This window comes from Rhinopithecus roxellana, chromosome 19 (assembly GCF_007565055.1).
Source record: "Rhinopithecus roxellana isolate Shanxi Qingling chromosome 19, ASM756505v1, whole genome shotgun sequence".
NCBI classification, from domain to species: domain Eukaryota; kingdom Metazoa; phylum Chordata; class Mammalia; order Primates; family Cercopithecidae; genus Rhinopithecus; species Rhinopithecus roxellana.
This window is the reverse complement of record NC_044567.1, coordinates 21349701-21365624: the sequence shown is the minus strand read 5'-3', so window position 1 is coordinate 21365624 and position 15924 is coordinate 21349701. Positions and strand designations below refer to the sequence as shown.

Genomic DNA, 15924 nt, shown 5'->3' with positions numbered 1-15924 from the left:
AGGTGGAGGTTGCAGTGAGCTGAGTTTGCGCCATCGCACTCCAGCCTGGGCAACAGAGCAAGACTCAGTCTCGAGGGAAAAAAAAAAAAAAAAAAAAACAGAGTAATCACAATTAAATGTGAAGTCCATGACAAGGATGGATTTAAAGACCTCAAGTCCCACAACTGAAGGTGAAAGAGTTCTAGGCCAAACAGCTTTCTTTTCGTCCCTCTTAAACAATCATTATAAGACTTGCAACTATTTTGGAGAATAGGTATCCCATTTGTACACCCCTTCCCCAGGAGACGTGATTCATACCTTGCTGCTAAAGAAAGGATCTGGAAGGCAGTATCCATTCATTACGTTGACCAGATTATCCAGGACATAATGGAACACTCGATGCAGTTTCTCACCTCTGAGTGCCGTGCTCTGGATCCGTGGCAGACTACCTGTGTGAAGCTCAGCCTATCAACCCCAACAAGAGATCAAGTCATCTACTACTTTTGATCTAAGGTACAAACACACCACTACAACTTAAGAGTTATCATTCAAAATGGAGACATCATTTTACCATACCCAGCTACCAGAAGGGAAGTCAATGGAGGAAACATCATAAGGAAATAACAGAATCTTAGTATTACAGCAACTCTTGCAAACTCTTAGTTCCATAATACTACAGGTACAAATACAAGGCATAAGATTAATAGGCGAAAAAGCTAAAGAAAACACTGGCAAACCAAGCACTGAAATCACTTGCCTCTCTCCAAACCACCAAGTTCTTTAGCTCTTAGAGAGCAATAATCAGAGCATCTTCCTAACTCACCTGCTGAACCTTGCTGGGGTTGTCCAGTTGCATTCTGGCTAGTACACAGCCAGGGTCAAGAGCTGCTCCAGGTCGCTTGACGTAATGGATACAGCCAGACTCCACAGCTGTTAAGGTCATTACCATCTTCATCACCTATAGTAAAAAATAAATTAGACTCAGATTTATCTCTCTTTACACAGGTGAATGCTTAGAAGAGGTAAATTTTTCCCTTAGCATCTAAGTGGACCACACCTAATTTGACCCAGAAAAAATGGGAATTTACCACCATCTTCTAGGGACTACCAAGGCAGGCAATTAGAAAATCTCTCAGTACCTCACTTTAGAAATAACAGTTATTGACATTTCTCATTTCTAACTTTTAAAACCATTTTGGCATAATTTGTGATTATACTTGTTTTGTACTTAGAAAGTGAGGAACAATTTAATCTCTTCATACCAGTGAATCCAATCTAAGACATCCAGGCCAAAACCTAAGGATCATTCTTCACTCCTCTTTCTCCTTTACCTACCAATTACCAATCCAGCCAGGCATATCTTCTAAACCTTTCTCAAAAATCTTCCTCTCTTGCCATCTCTTCGGTTTACGCCTTCTTCATTTCTGGCCCAAAGTACTTCAAAGACCCCTTAAGAGATCTCCCTACTTGCTATATACCTCCCACAAGGTCACGAAAAACAATCATTCTAGATCCCAAATATCATCATACTACTTTTCCACTTAAATCCTTCAGAGATTACCCACTGCCTCCAGGATAATGTAAACTTACCAGTATAGCTTATAAGATCCTTCATAACCTCACATTCAAGATCTCACATTACTTCTTATCTTTGCTTGTCCCTCCCCATTAAACCTTAGTCTCTTCTCAAGCCACACTGACACATACCTGCAGTTCTCTACACACACTGTGCTGTCTTGCTTCTGTCTTTGTACATGCTATTCCTTCAACTTTAAGCACTCTTCCCTGCCCTTCTTCACCTGCTCTATTGCTATCTGTCTTTCAAAACGAAGATCAAATGTCTCTTCTTTCAGAATATCTTCCCATACGAGCTTAGCTTGATTTGGGTTAGGTGACCCTCTGCACTCTGTGCTTAGCTCTCTTAAAATTAATTGCATGACATTACTTGTCTGTTTTGTGCCCCACCTCCACATATTTCCTCTGGACAGCCAGCAGTTAGGACACCTAACACTCAGTAAGTGCTATTGCCTAGTATCTATTTTTAGAGCTAGAGATTCCTCATTTGCCAAAGTGTTTTTATGTCTTTTAAAAATCTTAAGGTTCGTACTTCCAATGAAGCCAACTGATGTTTTTCATTCTTATTTCCAATCTGTCATCTTTTTTTTTTTTAATTTTTTAGAAATAAGGTCTTGATTTGTGGCCCAGGCCACAAATTGTACCATTCCAGTACAGTGGTACAATCACCATTCACTGCTGCCTTGAATTCCTGGGCTCAAGGGATCCTCCTGCCTTAGCTGCCAGAGTGGCTGGGACTACAGGCATGTGCCACTGTATGCCGCTAATTTTTTAATTTTTCATAGAGACAGGGTCTCATCATCTTGCCCAGGCTAGTCTCTAACTCCTGGGCTCAAGCGATCTTCCTGCCTTAGCCTCCCAAAGGGGTGGGATTATAGGCACAAGCCACTGCACACAGCTTCCTTTCTGTAACTTTTCAGTCCTAGTCCATCCCAGCCAACCCTTTTCCTACCTTCCCCTCCCATGATCCCACAGTCTTTTCACCACACTGACCTCAATCTCAGCATAGCACTGGCCAGCAAACACATGACCTCCATCTTCTACAATGTACTGGATTAACTTCCCAGCAGAAGGTGAGCGCATCACTGATGGGTCATTTTCCTTCTCAAACACACAGGTTTTATTGCCAATTGTGATGCGATATCTAGGAGACAAGTGGAAGTATGTAAGCTAAGAAAGCACCTCACGATGTAAAGGAGAATGGTAGAGAATGTCAACTTTCAAATAAAAAAATCCTGAAAACTTTATTACACACACACACACACAACATTCACTGCACCTTTGTTTACAATGTCAATTAACAAAAATTTCCTTCAATAAGGATCAGATTAAATAAAGTATAGTATAATCACATAATGGAACACTACACGGCTATTAAAAATAACAGGTACCACTGTTTAAAAAAACACAAAGATACTGATGATATAATAGCTGACATTTCTTGAAGACTAGCTATGTTGTAACAATGTTCTACACATTTTCAGCATATTAATTTATTTCATTCTCACAACACCATAACTAGTGTTGAACATTTGTGAATTTTTTTTTTGTTTTTTGAGATGGAGTTTTGCTCTTGTTGCCCAAACTGGAGTACAATGACGCGATCTCGGCCTGCGGCAACCTCCGCCTCCCAGGTTCATTCGACTCTCCTGCCTCACCCTCCCGAGTAGCTGGGACTACAGGCATATGCCACCATGTCTGGCCAATTTTGTATTTTTAGTAGAGACAGTTTCACCATGTTGGCCAGGCTGGTGTTGAACTCCCAAACTCAGGTGATCCACCCACCTCAGCCTCCCAAAGTGCTGGGATTACAGGCATGAGCCACCATGCCTGGCCACATTTGTGAATGTATTTAAAGAAAAACAGTATGTACATGAATGTAACTTGTATATGCATATAAAATTTTTACTCAAATATATAAGAAACTTTTAACAATGGTTACTTATAAAAAGGGGAACTTATTTTTCATTGTCCACATACACTGGAAAGGTAGGGAGACATGTTTTTAATTACAAACACTTTTATATTCTTGATATTTTTGTTAAGTGCATGTACTATTTTTTTTTTTAAACTACAAACGAGTACCAAAAAAAGCCTGGGAAAAATCCCAAAAGCTAGTAACTAATAAGAGAAAAGGCTAACAGGATGACCGGCAAATGGACCTCAAACAGCCATTTACCTATCCACTTCCTCCTTCATGTACGTAGTATAACTGCTGCCATCATAGGACAAGAGCAGTCCACCATCACTCAGCCGATGTACATCTACTTCTACACATGAGCCATTCATGATCACCACATAGGAGTTGGGGGACTGTCGAGTCACCTGTAGGGAATGAGAATGAGGATCAGTGTGTCCCTTCCAGGTACAGCTCCAAACAAAATTTGAATGCTTCAAAAATACAGGTAAGAAAGATCTGTCAGGAGGACGAAAACTCATGGCACTGATGCTATTTGCATCAGTGTCTGTGGACATGACTCAGTCCTGCTGTAAGCAAAGACGGCAACCTTAGTTGTTTTTCCCAGCTGTGGTTGTTCCCTGTCTCTCCTTTATCTCTTGGCAACAACAAATACTGCTTTTTATCTTTTTATCTCTTGGCAACAACAAATGCTGCTTCAGGACACTGACACAAATAATGACTGTAATTTCACTAACACCCCCCTTCCTGCATTAAATCAAATTTTTTCTCTTGCCTCTCAGCCTAAAGAAAGATAGCTTAAAAAGTAAGATGCAAACTCCAATGGGGTTCTGCATACCTTAAGTACATACTTGACTCCCTCATAGATAAGTTCAACATCTACTGTATTCAGCAGTGTATGAGCAGGAAGGACTTGACCCCTGAAAGAACAACAGCAACAGAGACACTTACCACAAAGTTCCAACAGTTAATAAGAGAATCTAAAAGATTATTGATTGTAGCATTTCCTAGGATAACAAAAGACTAGAAACAACCTAAATACCTCAATAATCATTTGTAAGGAATTGATCACATCAATTATGAAAGAATCTTATAATGGATTTTTTTTAAATTAGGGTAAAATACACATTACATTAAATTTGCCATCTTAACCATTACAAAATGCACAGTTCTATAGTGTTGGGGTATTAACACTGTTCTGCAACCAATCTGCAGGACTTTTTCATCTGGCAAAAGTGAAACTCTACACCCATTAACAACTCCCAATTTCCCCCTTCCCCAGTCCCTGGTAACCATCATTCTACTTTCCCGTTCTATGAGTCTGACTACTCTTGATACCACATATAAGTAAAACCATATAGCATTTGTCTTTTTGCGGTAGGCTTAATTCACTTACCCTAATGTCCTTAAGATCCACCTATGTTTCAGCGTATGTCAGAATTTCCTTCCTCTTTAAGGCTGAATAATATTCTATTGTATGCATATCCCACATTTTGTTTATCCAGTCATCCATCAACCAACATCTGAGTTGTTTCCATCTTTTAGCTACTGTAAATAATCCTCCTATGAATGTGGCTGTGCAAGTATCTTTCAGACTCTGCTTTCAATTCTTTCAGAATACCCAGAAGTGGTATTACCAGATCATATGGTAATTCCATTTTTAATTTTTTCAGTAATTGCAACACCATTTTTCAATAGTGGCTGCATCATTTTACATTCCCATCAAGAGTGCACAAGTGTCCCAATTTCTCTATGTACTTTCCAATACTTGCTATTTTCTGTTTTTTGACACTGGGCATCCTAATGGGTGTGAGGTGATATCTCATCATGGTTTTGACTTTATTTACTTAATGATTAGTGATGCTGCACATGTCTTCACATGTGGAACAAAACATACAGATATTAAAAAGATGTGAACTAAAAAACACTTTAAAAAATATACTGTTGAGTTAAAAAAGCAAGGAAAAGAACAGCTTCACAGTACGCTACCATTTGAGTTTTTAAAAACCAGGAGGTGGGAAGAAATAAGTATCACATGTCGATATGGTTTGGCTGTGATTCCATTCAAATCTCATCTTGAACTGTAGCTCCCATAATTCTCATGTGTTGTGGGAGGGACCTGGTGGGAGATACCTGAATCATGGGGGCAGTTTCCCCATACTGTTCTCGTGGGAGTGAATAAGTCTCATGAGATCTGACAATTTTATAAAGGGAAACCCCTTTCACTTGGCTCTCATTTTCTCTCTTGGCTGCCACCACAAAAGACATGACTTTACTCTTCCTTTGCCTTCCGCCATGATTGTGAGGTCTCCCTAGCCATCTGAACTGTGACTCAAACCTCTTTCCTTTATAAATTAGCCAGTCTTGGTAACGTCTTTATTAGCAGTGTGAGAACAGACTAATACACATGTATATATTTATGTAAGTTTAGGATATCTTTGGAAGGTTAGAAAAGCAATTGGTAATATGAATTTACTATAGGGGACGGAAACTGGGTGGCCAAGGAACAGAGGTCAGAAAGAGACTTTTCACTGCTTATCTTTTTTGTGCCTTTTGAATTTTGAACCACAGGAATGTGCTAACTGTTCTTAAAGATAAAGATTAACGCTGGACACAGTGGCTCACGCCTATAATTCCAGCACTTTGGGAGGCCGAGGCGGGCTGATCACAAGGCCAAGAGATGGAGAACATCCTGGCCAACATGTTGAAACTCCGACTCTACTAAAAATACAAAAATGAGCTGGGTGTGGTGGAGTGCACCTGTAGTCCCAGCTACTGGGGTGGCTGAGACAGAAGAATCACTTGAACCCGGGAGGCAGAGGTTACAGTGAGCAGAGATCACGCCACTGCACTCCAGCCTGGTGACAGAGCAAGGCTCCACCTCAAAAAAAAAAAAAAAAGATAAAGATTAAACGTGAAAAAATTATAAAAACTTAGTATAAGCATATCTACTCTTAGCAACTGAAACTTTATTTAAGAGTCTTAAAAAAGATCAGGAGGCCAGGTGCAGTGGCTCACGCCTGTAATTCCAGCACAATGGGAGTCCGAGGCGGGCAGATCACGAGGTCAGGAGATCCAGACCAATCTGGCTAACACAGTGAAACCCCGTCTCTACTAAAAATACAAAAAAATTAGCCGGGCGTGGTGGTGGGTGCCTGTAGTCCCAGCTACTCGGGAGGCTGAGGCAGGAAAATGGCATGAACCCGGGAGGCAGAGCTTGCAGTGAGCAGAGATCGCACCACTGCACTCCAGCCTGGGCAACAGAGCGAGACTCCGTCTTAAAAAAAAAAAAAAAAAAAAAAAAAAAAAGGCCAGGCATGGTAGCTCACGCCCATAATACCAGCATTTGGGAGGCCGAGGTGGATAGATTACCTGAGGTCAGGAGTACGAGATCAGCCTTGCCAATATGGTGAAACCAAATCTGTACTAAAAAATACAAAAATTAGCCAGGCATGGTGGTGCATGCCTGTAACCTCAGCTACTTGGGAGGCTGAGGCAGGAGAATCACTTGAACCTGGGAGGCAGAGGTTGTGGTAAGCCGAGATCGTGCCACTGCACTCCAGCCTGGGCGATAGAGCAAGACTTTGTCTTAAAAAAAAAAAAAAAAAGCCAGGAGCGGTGGCTCACGCCTGTAATCCCAACACTTTGGGAGACCGGGGATGGATCATGATGTCAGGAGTTCAAGACCATCCTGGCCAATATGGCAAAACCCCGTCTCTACTAAAAATACAAAAATTAGCTGGGCATGGTGGTGCGTGCCTGTAGTCCCAGCTACTCAGGAGGCTGAGGCAGGAGAATTGCTTGGACCCGGGAGGCAGAAGTTGCAGTGAGCCGAGATTGTACCACTGCACTCCAGCCTGGCGACAGAGTGAGATTCTGTCTCAAAGAAAAAAAAAGGTGGGTAAGGGGGGCAGTAGCGTGGGTGGAAGGGAGAGGGAGAAAATTACCAAGGAGAGAAACACTGTCAAGAAAAACTTTTGCTAATAGTAGAGAAAGAGTGATAAAGCAACTGTGGTAAGTTGTTAGTTAATTGGTGAATCTGAGCAAAGAATATATAGAAATTATTTGTATTATTTATGCAACTCTTAAAAACTTAAAATTATTTCAAAACACAAGTTTTTAAAATAAGTTAAAGGCCAGGTGCAGTGGCTCACACCTGTAATCCCAGCACTTTGGGAGGCTAAGGCAGGCGTATCACGAGGTCAGGAGATCGAGACCATCCTGGCTAACACGGTGAAATCCCATCTCTACTAAAAATACAAAAAAAATTAGCAGGGCGTGGTGGCGGGTGCCTGTAGGCCCAGCTACTCGAGAGGCTGAGGCAGGAGAATGGTGTGAACCTGGGAGGCAGAGCTTGCAGTGAGCCGAGATCACGCCACCGCACTCCAGCCTGGGGGACAGAGCGAGAGTCTGTCTCAAGAAATAAATAAATAAATAAATAAATAAATAAATAAATAAATAAATAAATAAAAATAAAATAAGTTAAAAACAAAAGCATTTTAAAAGGGGGAGGGCTTGTAGAGGAAAATGCATTTGATATAATTGCACACGAATAAGAAAACTATTTAACTAGGTTAGAAATTATATGTTGCAGAACAGAAATAAATAAGACTGGATTGGTAAAAAGGGGCCAATGAATACAGGGAGTTGAAAGTCACACCAAGGGATTTAGATTTGATACAGAAGAGAAATGCCAAGCTGCTGAAGGTTTTACTACATGAGAGTAACAAAGTGAAAGATACTTATCATAGGGCTTGAAATCTCAGTTCAATTTTTAAATTTTGTTTCTTTTCTTTCTTTCAGATACCTCAAACGGGAATTGATATAAGTCTAACAACACAGAAGGAAATAAAAGTGCCTGTGATTAAAGTGCTTTAAAATGATTAGCCACTTGGAGCATTCCTCTGGGGACTCAAAGGCAGAGCTTAGTCTCCTGAATCAGCATTAGAAATTAGTTTAGCCCAATAGATGTCTCACTCTCTACTTGACTCATGAGGTCATCCTGAATATCAGCCTTAATTATTTATTTCTGAAAGGTGGTGCAGGTAATACACAAAATATTTAGGGTTCAGTGCTGGGAAGAAATACCAGATTTTTATCACCAGGGTTTGGAGAGATTTGATACTTATACAGGACAGAATATCTAATGCAGATGGATTCCAGTTTCTAAAGAAGCAACCTGTTCTAACTGTGGTATAAGTTAATGTCTAGAATCTGCAGTTAGACTCCCCAAATAATTTGCCATAAACGTCAACATCCCCTCTCTTTCTTGCCACCATGGTCCATGAATAACAAGTAACACTCATAAGCTGCCAGGAACAGACAGAAGAATAAATGGGTCTTTGAGCTTCAGTCCCTGTACTCAGGACCATTGGTTAGTTTGTGTAGCCTACAAGAAACAAAGCCTACCTTTCTAAGGAGTGAAGGAAGTTAGAGACGCTATTCCGCAGGCTCACGTCTGCCACGTGGAGGGCCCCACATACAACCCCCAACATGGTGTCAGGTCGCTCAGCCTGAAAGGAGGAAGAAGAGGGCAGATCAAATGCATGCTCACTTGGCACCACAGCCTCTCAAATGAAATCAGGTTCACATTTGTTGTGATCAAACAGCTAGCAATGAAAATCTCCATTCTCACTGCCCAACTGATTTTTAGATAAAAATGAACACATTCACATCTAGAATTTGATTAGAGGGACCATTTGAAAAGAAATGAAAAATTTCTTCTTCTCTCCCTAAGACTTCCGCTGAGCCAATCAATGAGTAGCTCAAAAATAGGCTTCTGACAGAAATAAATTTAAAGACACAACGATTTGGCTACTGATAATCTCAAAGAAAAACGGTTTATAGCCAAACTTTGGACCTCCAGACAAATTAGATGAATCTAATGATTTTATACAAAATCTTGGATAATTTAGCATAGCCCCAGGAATTAAGGAATAACTGATAACTCTTGATTTAAATGAGGCCTCTCTCTTCAGCATCTGGTAGATACAGAAGTTGGCAACTATGGACCAGATTTAACATTAAATGAAGAAAAACAAAGAAATTCAATCTCTGAATACCTCTCTTCAAATATACGTCAGGAAGCAATACTAGAACATAAAATGACTGTGTTACACTAGCACAGGAATCATCAGAGTGCTAAAATTATACTGACTCCTAGATTTTTCCAGGTAGATCAAGAACCATTTACATTAGAATCAAATAAATTTCATTTAGTGACAGGGATTGAGCACACAAGTCTATAAAAACCCAATCCCAGCAGCTGTTTGTGCAAGTGGAGAAATACACACCTGTACTTTTTCTGCTATCAGTCTGTCCAGCCAGCCAGTATCAATTCTGTTCATCTGAAAGCTTTCAGTCTCTAACAATTTGATCAGGTATTCAACTGTAGTTCGAAAGTCACCCCGAATAGACAGCTCCTTCAAAGCCACCACCATGTTTCTGGGAGAAGAACAGAAGCCAATCTGTTTCAGAACAAACACTTCAATGTTTTTCAATCATTTTAAAGAACTGTTTGGCCAGGCGTGGTGGCTCACGCCTGTAATCCTAACACTTTGGGAGGCAAAGACAGGCGGATTTGGGAGGCCAAGACAGGTCGGGAGATTGAAACCATGTTGGCTAACACGGTGAAACCCCATCTCTACTAAAAATACAAAAAATTAGCCAAGCGTGGTGGCAGGTGTCTGTAGTCCCAGCTACTTGGGAGACTGAGGCAGGAGAATGGCTTGAACCCGGGAGGTGGAGCTTGCAGTGAGCCGAGACTGCACCACTGCACTCCAGCCTGGGCAACTGAGCGAGACTCCGTCCCCCCACCAAAAAAAAAAGAACTGTTTCATTCCTTTGGAATCCTGAGAGGGAAGGGAGAGAGGTAGTTCCAAAAACAAATAAGGGTGCACACGTTAAGTGTGCTCATTCATGTGCATTCCACAGAGAAAAATTCGCAAAAAGTCAGTAAACGTTTGAATTCTAACTGATATTACCATAAGAGCATCAGCTAATCAGATACATTTCATTATAATGAGTACAAAACAAATTATAACAAATTATATGCAAACCACCCTCAGTTTTTACTTAGTTAAGTTTCCCTTATTCCATTCATTTATTGTTGGCTAACAAGAATTAGGGCATTAATTCTCCCTATCCTTAAACCTTATTTATTTTATGTATAATTTACATAGAGTAAAATATACTTATTTTAAGTATACAGTTGAATGAATTTTCCCCAGTGCTTAATTTAAAGATTTCCACACAGTGAAGCAACTCCTGGGTGCAGTCATATATCAGGAAAGTGGGACTGTTTTTTTAAACTGCATTTTGGATATCTATGCAATGATTTGCTCATTACTTTTATTACTTCCCAGTTAAGTGCAAAGTGATCCAATTTTAGCAGAATTTCAAATACTATGGGGCTTTTCTGTATATTTATGCCCAGTGTCTATCCTGCACGGGACAGGTACTTACTTAAACAAATACTAATTATGTAGTTCATACCAATAAGACACATATTATGACTGTAAGGAAGAAAGAACATAAATACAATAATCACTTTCAAAATATATGGCAGAATATAATCAATGCCAGTGACAATACTTAAGCAAAGTTCTGGAGAGCTTGTAAGAAGGGAGAAATTCACCTCCCTACAGTTTCATGAAAAATGTGGAATCTGACATAGGCTAAAAGTATAGCTGATAATTATAACTGTGACAGGAATCATATTCCAGGTGGTCCAGGCATTCCGTCAGCCTAAAATATTATTCTGTTGCCCACCTCTGTCCTCCTTTCTATGTCCTCCTTTGACTTGACTTACTTCTACAAACTTCAATTATCAATCTAGATGTCACTGTCTTCTGGGAAACCTTCCCAGACCCCCTCCAGACTGAGTTAGTTGACTCATCTGTATGATCCTATAATGCCCTTAAATAAGCTGACTATCATCATCCTTACTACATTGTATTTTAACTGCCAATAGTCTTACACCCTCTGGATTGTAAAGTTTTGTGAGGACAGAGATTCTATTTTGGACCTCACTGTATTGCCAGAACCTGTAGATAGTAGATAATCAGTAAATATTTGTTTAATAGAATGAATGAACGGGCCTGGCACAGTGGCTCACACCTGTAATCCCAGCAATTTGGGAGCCCAATGTGGGCAAATCACTTGAGGTCAGGAGTTCAAGACCAGCCTGGCCAACATGGTGAAACCTGTCTCTACTACAAATACAAAAACTAGCTGAGTGTGGTGGCGGGCACTCCGTGTCAGAAAAAAAAAAAAAAAAAAAAAAAAAAAGAATAAATGAATGAACAGAGGAAACAGCAAAAACAAAAAAGCAGAGAAGAAAATACAGGTTGACAAAATTAGCCGGGCATGGTGGCGTGTGCCTGTAATCCCAGTTACTCAGGAGGCTGAGGCAGGAGAATCACTTGAACCCAGGAGGCGGAGGTTGCAGTGAGCTGAGATCGTGCCACTGCACTCCAGCCTGGGCGACAGAGCAAGACTCCGTCTCAAAAAAACAAAAAACGAAAATACAGGTTGAGTTCAGCCAATGGAATGATTGAAGCAGAGGTATAAGGATGGGAACGAGTGGCTAATCCATTCAACCAATATTTACTGAATGCTTACTATGTTCAGGGGATATAGCAGTAACAAGACACAGTCCTGTTCTCATGGTATTTAGATTATGACCCAAGGGAAATTCTACTGGAATATATGAGTTGGGGCATTCTGGCAAACAAGAGCCCAAACCCCAAGCTGAAGATATACACCTAATGTAATGAAGAAATAAGAAACAAAGAAAGCTCTAAGCTGAAGAATGAACTTTTGGCATAGTGTCAAGAAGGAGACTTATTGTAGACAACGTATTTTTAACATGCTAAAAATTAAGCTAGTTAGCTTTGTACTGTAGACAAATGTACAGAGCTGGTCGAAAATAAGGAACAAGTCTTCTGGATTGAGTCATATGACATTCCCTGAAAAAAATACACAGTGGTCTGCCAAATCAGAACTTAAACCTAAATGCCAACAGAGGCCAGTCTGGGAACATAAATGAGTGAGGCAGACTGAAGAGGAGTTGTGTTAACTACAAAGTTTATATACCATCTAAAAGAAGCAGCCACACAAAACTAGCTAACTGTTTGTTGTTGTTGTTGCTGCTGTTGTTGTTGTTGTTGTTGTTGTTGTTTGAGACGGAGTTTTGCTCTTGTTGCCCAGGCTGGAGCGCAATGGCGCAATCTTGGCTCACTGCAACCTCAGCTGCCTGGGTTCAAGTGATTCTCCTGCCTCAGCTTCCTGAGTAGCTGGGATTACAGGCACTTGCCACCACACCTGGCTAATTTTTGTATTTTTAGTAGAGACAGGGTTTCACCATGTTGGCCAGGTTGGTCTCAAACTCCTGACCTTATGAGATCTGCCTGCCTGGGGCTCCCAAAGTGCTGGGATTACAAGTGTGAGCCACTGTGCCCAGCCAAAACTAGCTAACTTTTTTTTCCCTTTTAATTACATTTATTTTAATGCTGAATTTACTCCCGTGCCGTAAGTTTTTGTTTCTTCAGTTTCTTCTGGGATATCTTTTTCTTCTGGGCACCTCCTCTTCTGGTTTAGGAACAATCTGTTCCTTTTCAGTAAGGATCATCTCAAAGTGGCAGGGAGAGCTCATTCATGGGTTAATCCATGAGCTCTGTAGGTCTGTTGGCGCATCTTAGGTGCTTTGTTCACTTGGATATGCTCGATGACCAGAGAATCTACATCTAAACCCTTAAGTTCAGCATTACTCTCTGCATTTTTAAGCATGTGCAGCAACAATTCAGCACTCTTTTTTTTTTTTTTTTTTTTGAGACGGAGTCTCGCTCTGTTGTCCAGGCTGGAGTGCAGTGGCACGATCTTGGCTCACTGCAAGCTTCACCTCCCGGGTTCACGTCATTCTCCTGCCTCAGCCTCCCGTATAGCTGGGACTATAGGCGCCCGCCACTGCGCCCGGCTACTTTATTGTATTTTTAGTAGAGACGGGGTTTCACCATGTTAGCCAGGATGGTCTCGATCTCCTGACCTCGTGATCCGCCCATCTCGGCCTCCCAAAGTGCTGGGATTACAGGCGTGAGCCACTGCGGCCGGCCTCAGCACTCTTTTTGGGTCACTGACCTTGTGTCCAGCCCCACTGCTTGGCCTGGGCACAACTGCCAACCCAACCATTGTAACGTCGGAATAGTACACACTGTTTCTGTAAAGTGACATCTTTCAGATACTTCGTGGCTTTTTGAATATGCATACCCTTGATGGCCTGGGCAGTTTCATGAGTGTTCTTAAAGTGAACACGAAGATTGGAACCTCCTGATTTGCATGATTTCCTGGGGTTCTCTGGGTCAAGTGAATAGCGAACCATTTTCACAGATTACCTCAGCCCGCTTAGGGAAAGAGCCTAGCTAACTTTTAACGAGAATATAAAACTAATGTTGTCATTATAGTCCTACTTTTAAGAGCTAGCAGAAATCCATATTTTTATTTCAATCTCCTGATTTTTTAATATTGTCAAATTAAAAAAAATTAACACCCTGTGAGCTGATCAAAACACATCTGTACATTGAAACTCACCAGAAAGCCAACAATTTGCAAGCTCTAGTGTAAACCTTTTTCACTTTGCAGAGCATAATACGGCAGTGAATATGCTTAAAAGGCAACTTCATACCAATGTTTTTTTCTGGTAGCAGTGTTTTAATTTTGAAAAATTCCACTTATAGTTTTGAAGAATGAGAAGAAATGTAAAGGACAAAATAGAGAAATAATGAGATTTCCCTACTTCTAAAAACAATATTACAAACTAATTAATCAAGGCTGGGTACAGTGGCTCATGCCTATAATACCAGCACTTTGTGGGGCCAAGGTGGGAGGATCATTAGAGCCCAAGAGTTTGAGACTAGCCTGGCCAACAAAGGGAGACCCTATCACTACAAAAAATTTAAAATTTGCTGGACATGGTGGTGCACACCTGCAGTCCCAGCTACTCAGGAGGCTGAGGCAAAAGGATTGCTTGAACCCAGGAGGTTGAGGTTTCAGTGAACTGTGATGGCACCACTGCATTCCAGCCTGGGTGACAGAGCAAGACCCTGCCTCTTAAAATTAATTAATTCATGAAATTGATAAAAATATAAAACTAATCAATAAGTGTTTATTAATACAAATAACCATATATTAGGATTAATAAATTACTAATAAACAAATGCTACTTATTAATTAATACTAATAAACACTTATTAATTACCTACTCCGTGTACAGTTCAAAGGTAAAGGGAATGGTATTAAATGTTTGATGCAAGGCAATAAACCATTAAAAAAACAGAAAAGAACTAGTTCAAGTTTCAATTTTGGATAGATATTCCAAAAGATCTAAGCTGTTAAAATCACCTCCTTCAGCCCTATGTTTTAGGCAAGCAAAAGTGCTGTTAGTTTAATATTCATTGTGTATGATTAATAGAATATTATCTAACATTTATGATATAGCAGTTATATTTGCCTAAGCTGTTATATACTTTACAGCACACTAAGGTCTCTTATATAAGCAATGTAGGCAATTTCTTTATGTCCTTTTCATAATATAAGCAGTATAATTTTATTATTTTAAATAACTATAAGAGTACATCATGGTGACTATGGCTCATAACAATAGATTGTGTACTTAAAAACTGCTAATAGATTTTAAGTCTTCTCACAAGAAAAAAATAAAATAAAAGTCTATGATTTATTTGATACCTAGTTCTTGGCCAAGAATCTACCTCCCCTGAATAACAATACACTTCCTGTGGAAAAATAAGATACCTTTAAAGCAATCAATTTTATACATTTATCAAAAATATTTGAAAGGAAAAATACTTCAAAAGGCTCAGAACAATAAACAGAAAAACATCTGCCAAGCACTGCATAATTTAATACAACATGAATGTGAGTACAATTAGAAATATTCAAGATTTCTTCAAAAAGGTTGTTCATAGTATTACTTTGACAGCAGGTGATTCCTATTCCCATGCTCATACCTTCACTTAAGATTAGCACAAATTTATTTTGTAAAATGCAGTCAAATGCTATTATACTCACGAAATTGCCTCCTCTCTGTTTTCTCCCCAAGAAAAGCAGTGACCAAACTGAGAATCAGCAAATTCATGAAGTCCCCCTGCAGCAGCAACACTGAAGTATCCCCAAACATTCTTATTGCTGCGGAAATTTAGTTCCTGAACTGTTCCTGAACTGGGCTTAAAACCCTGTTAGAGAATAAAGAATGAGAGACCATATTATGTTTCAAAGGAAGAGAAGATTTATATATTCTTGTTTAAGTTCTGTGTTAATCACACACAGAAGCAGAGAAGACATACAAAAATGATAAAGGCCAAGGCCCACTGAATGATAAAGGCTACAGACCCACTGAAGACTCTATAGTGACTTAAGTGGGATTAAGTAACCAATGA

The 15924-nt window shown here is 40.1% G+C and overlaps 1 protein-coding gene across 6 annotated transcripts in view; it reads right to left on the bottom strand.

The window, feature by feature from the left end:
- Positions 1-15924, bottom strand: part of ACACA (acetyl-CoA carboxylase alpha) — a 342596-nt gene that overhangs the window by 161978 nt on the left and 164694 nt on the right. For all 6 annotated transcript variants that reach the window (XM_030923246.1, XM_030923247.1, XM_030923245.1 and 3 more), the window contains 8 exons: positions 15557-15720; positions 9766-9916; positions 8882-8985; positions 4311-4392; positions 3734-3879; positions 2548-2698; positions 803-937; positions 298-444 (listed from right to left, as the gene is read on the bottom strand). In XM_030923246.1, the coding sequence (XP_030779106.1) occupies positions 298-444; positions 803-937; positions 2548-2698; positions 3734-3879; positions 4311-4392; positions 8882-8985; positions 9766-9916; positions 15557-15720 (1080 nt within the window). The remainder of the gene's footprint in view (positions 1-297; positions 445-802; positions 938-2547; positions 2699-3733; positions 3880-4310; positions 4393-8881; positions 8986-9765; positions 9917-15556; positions 15721-15924) is intronic.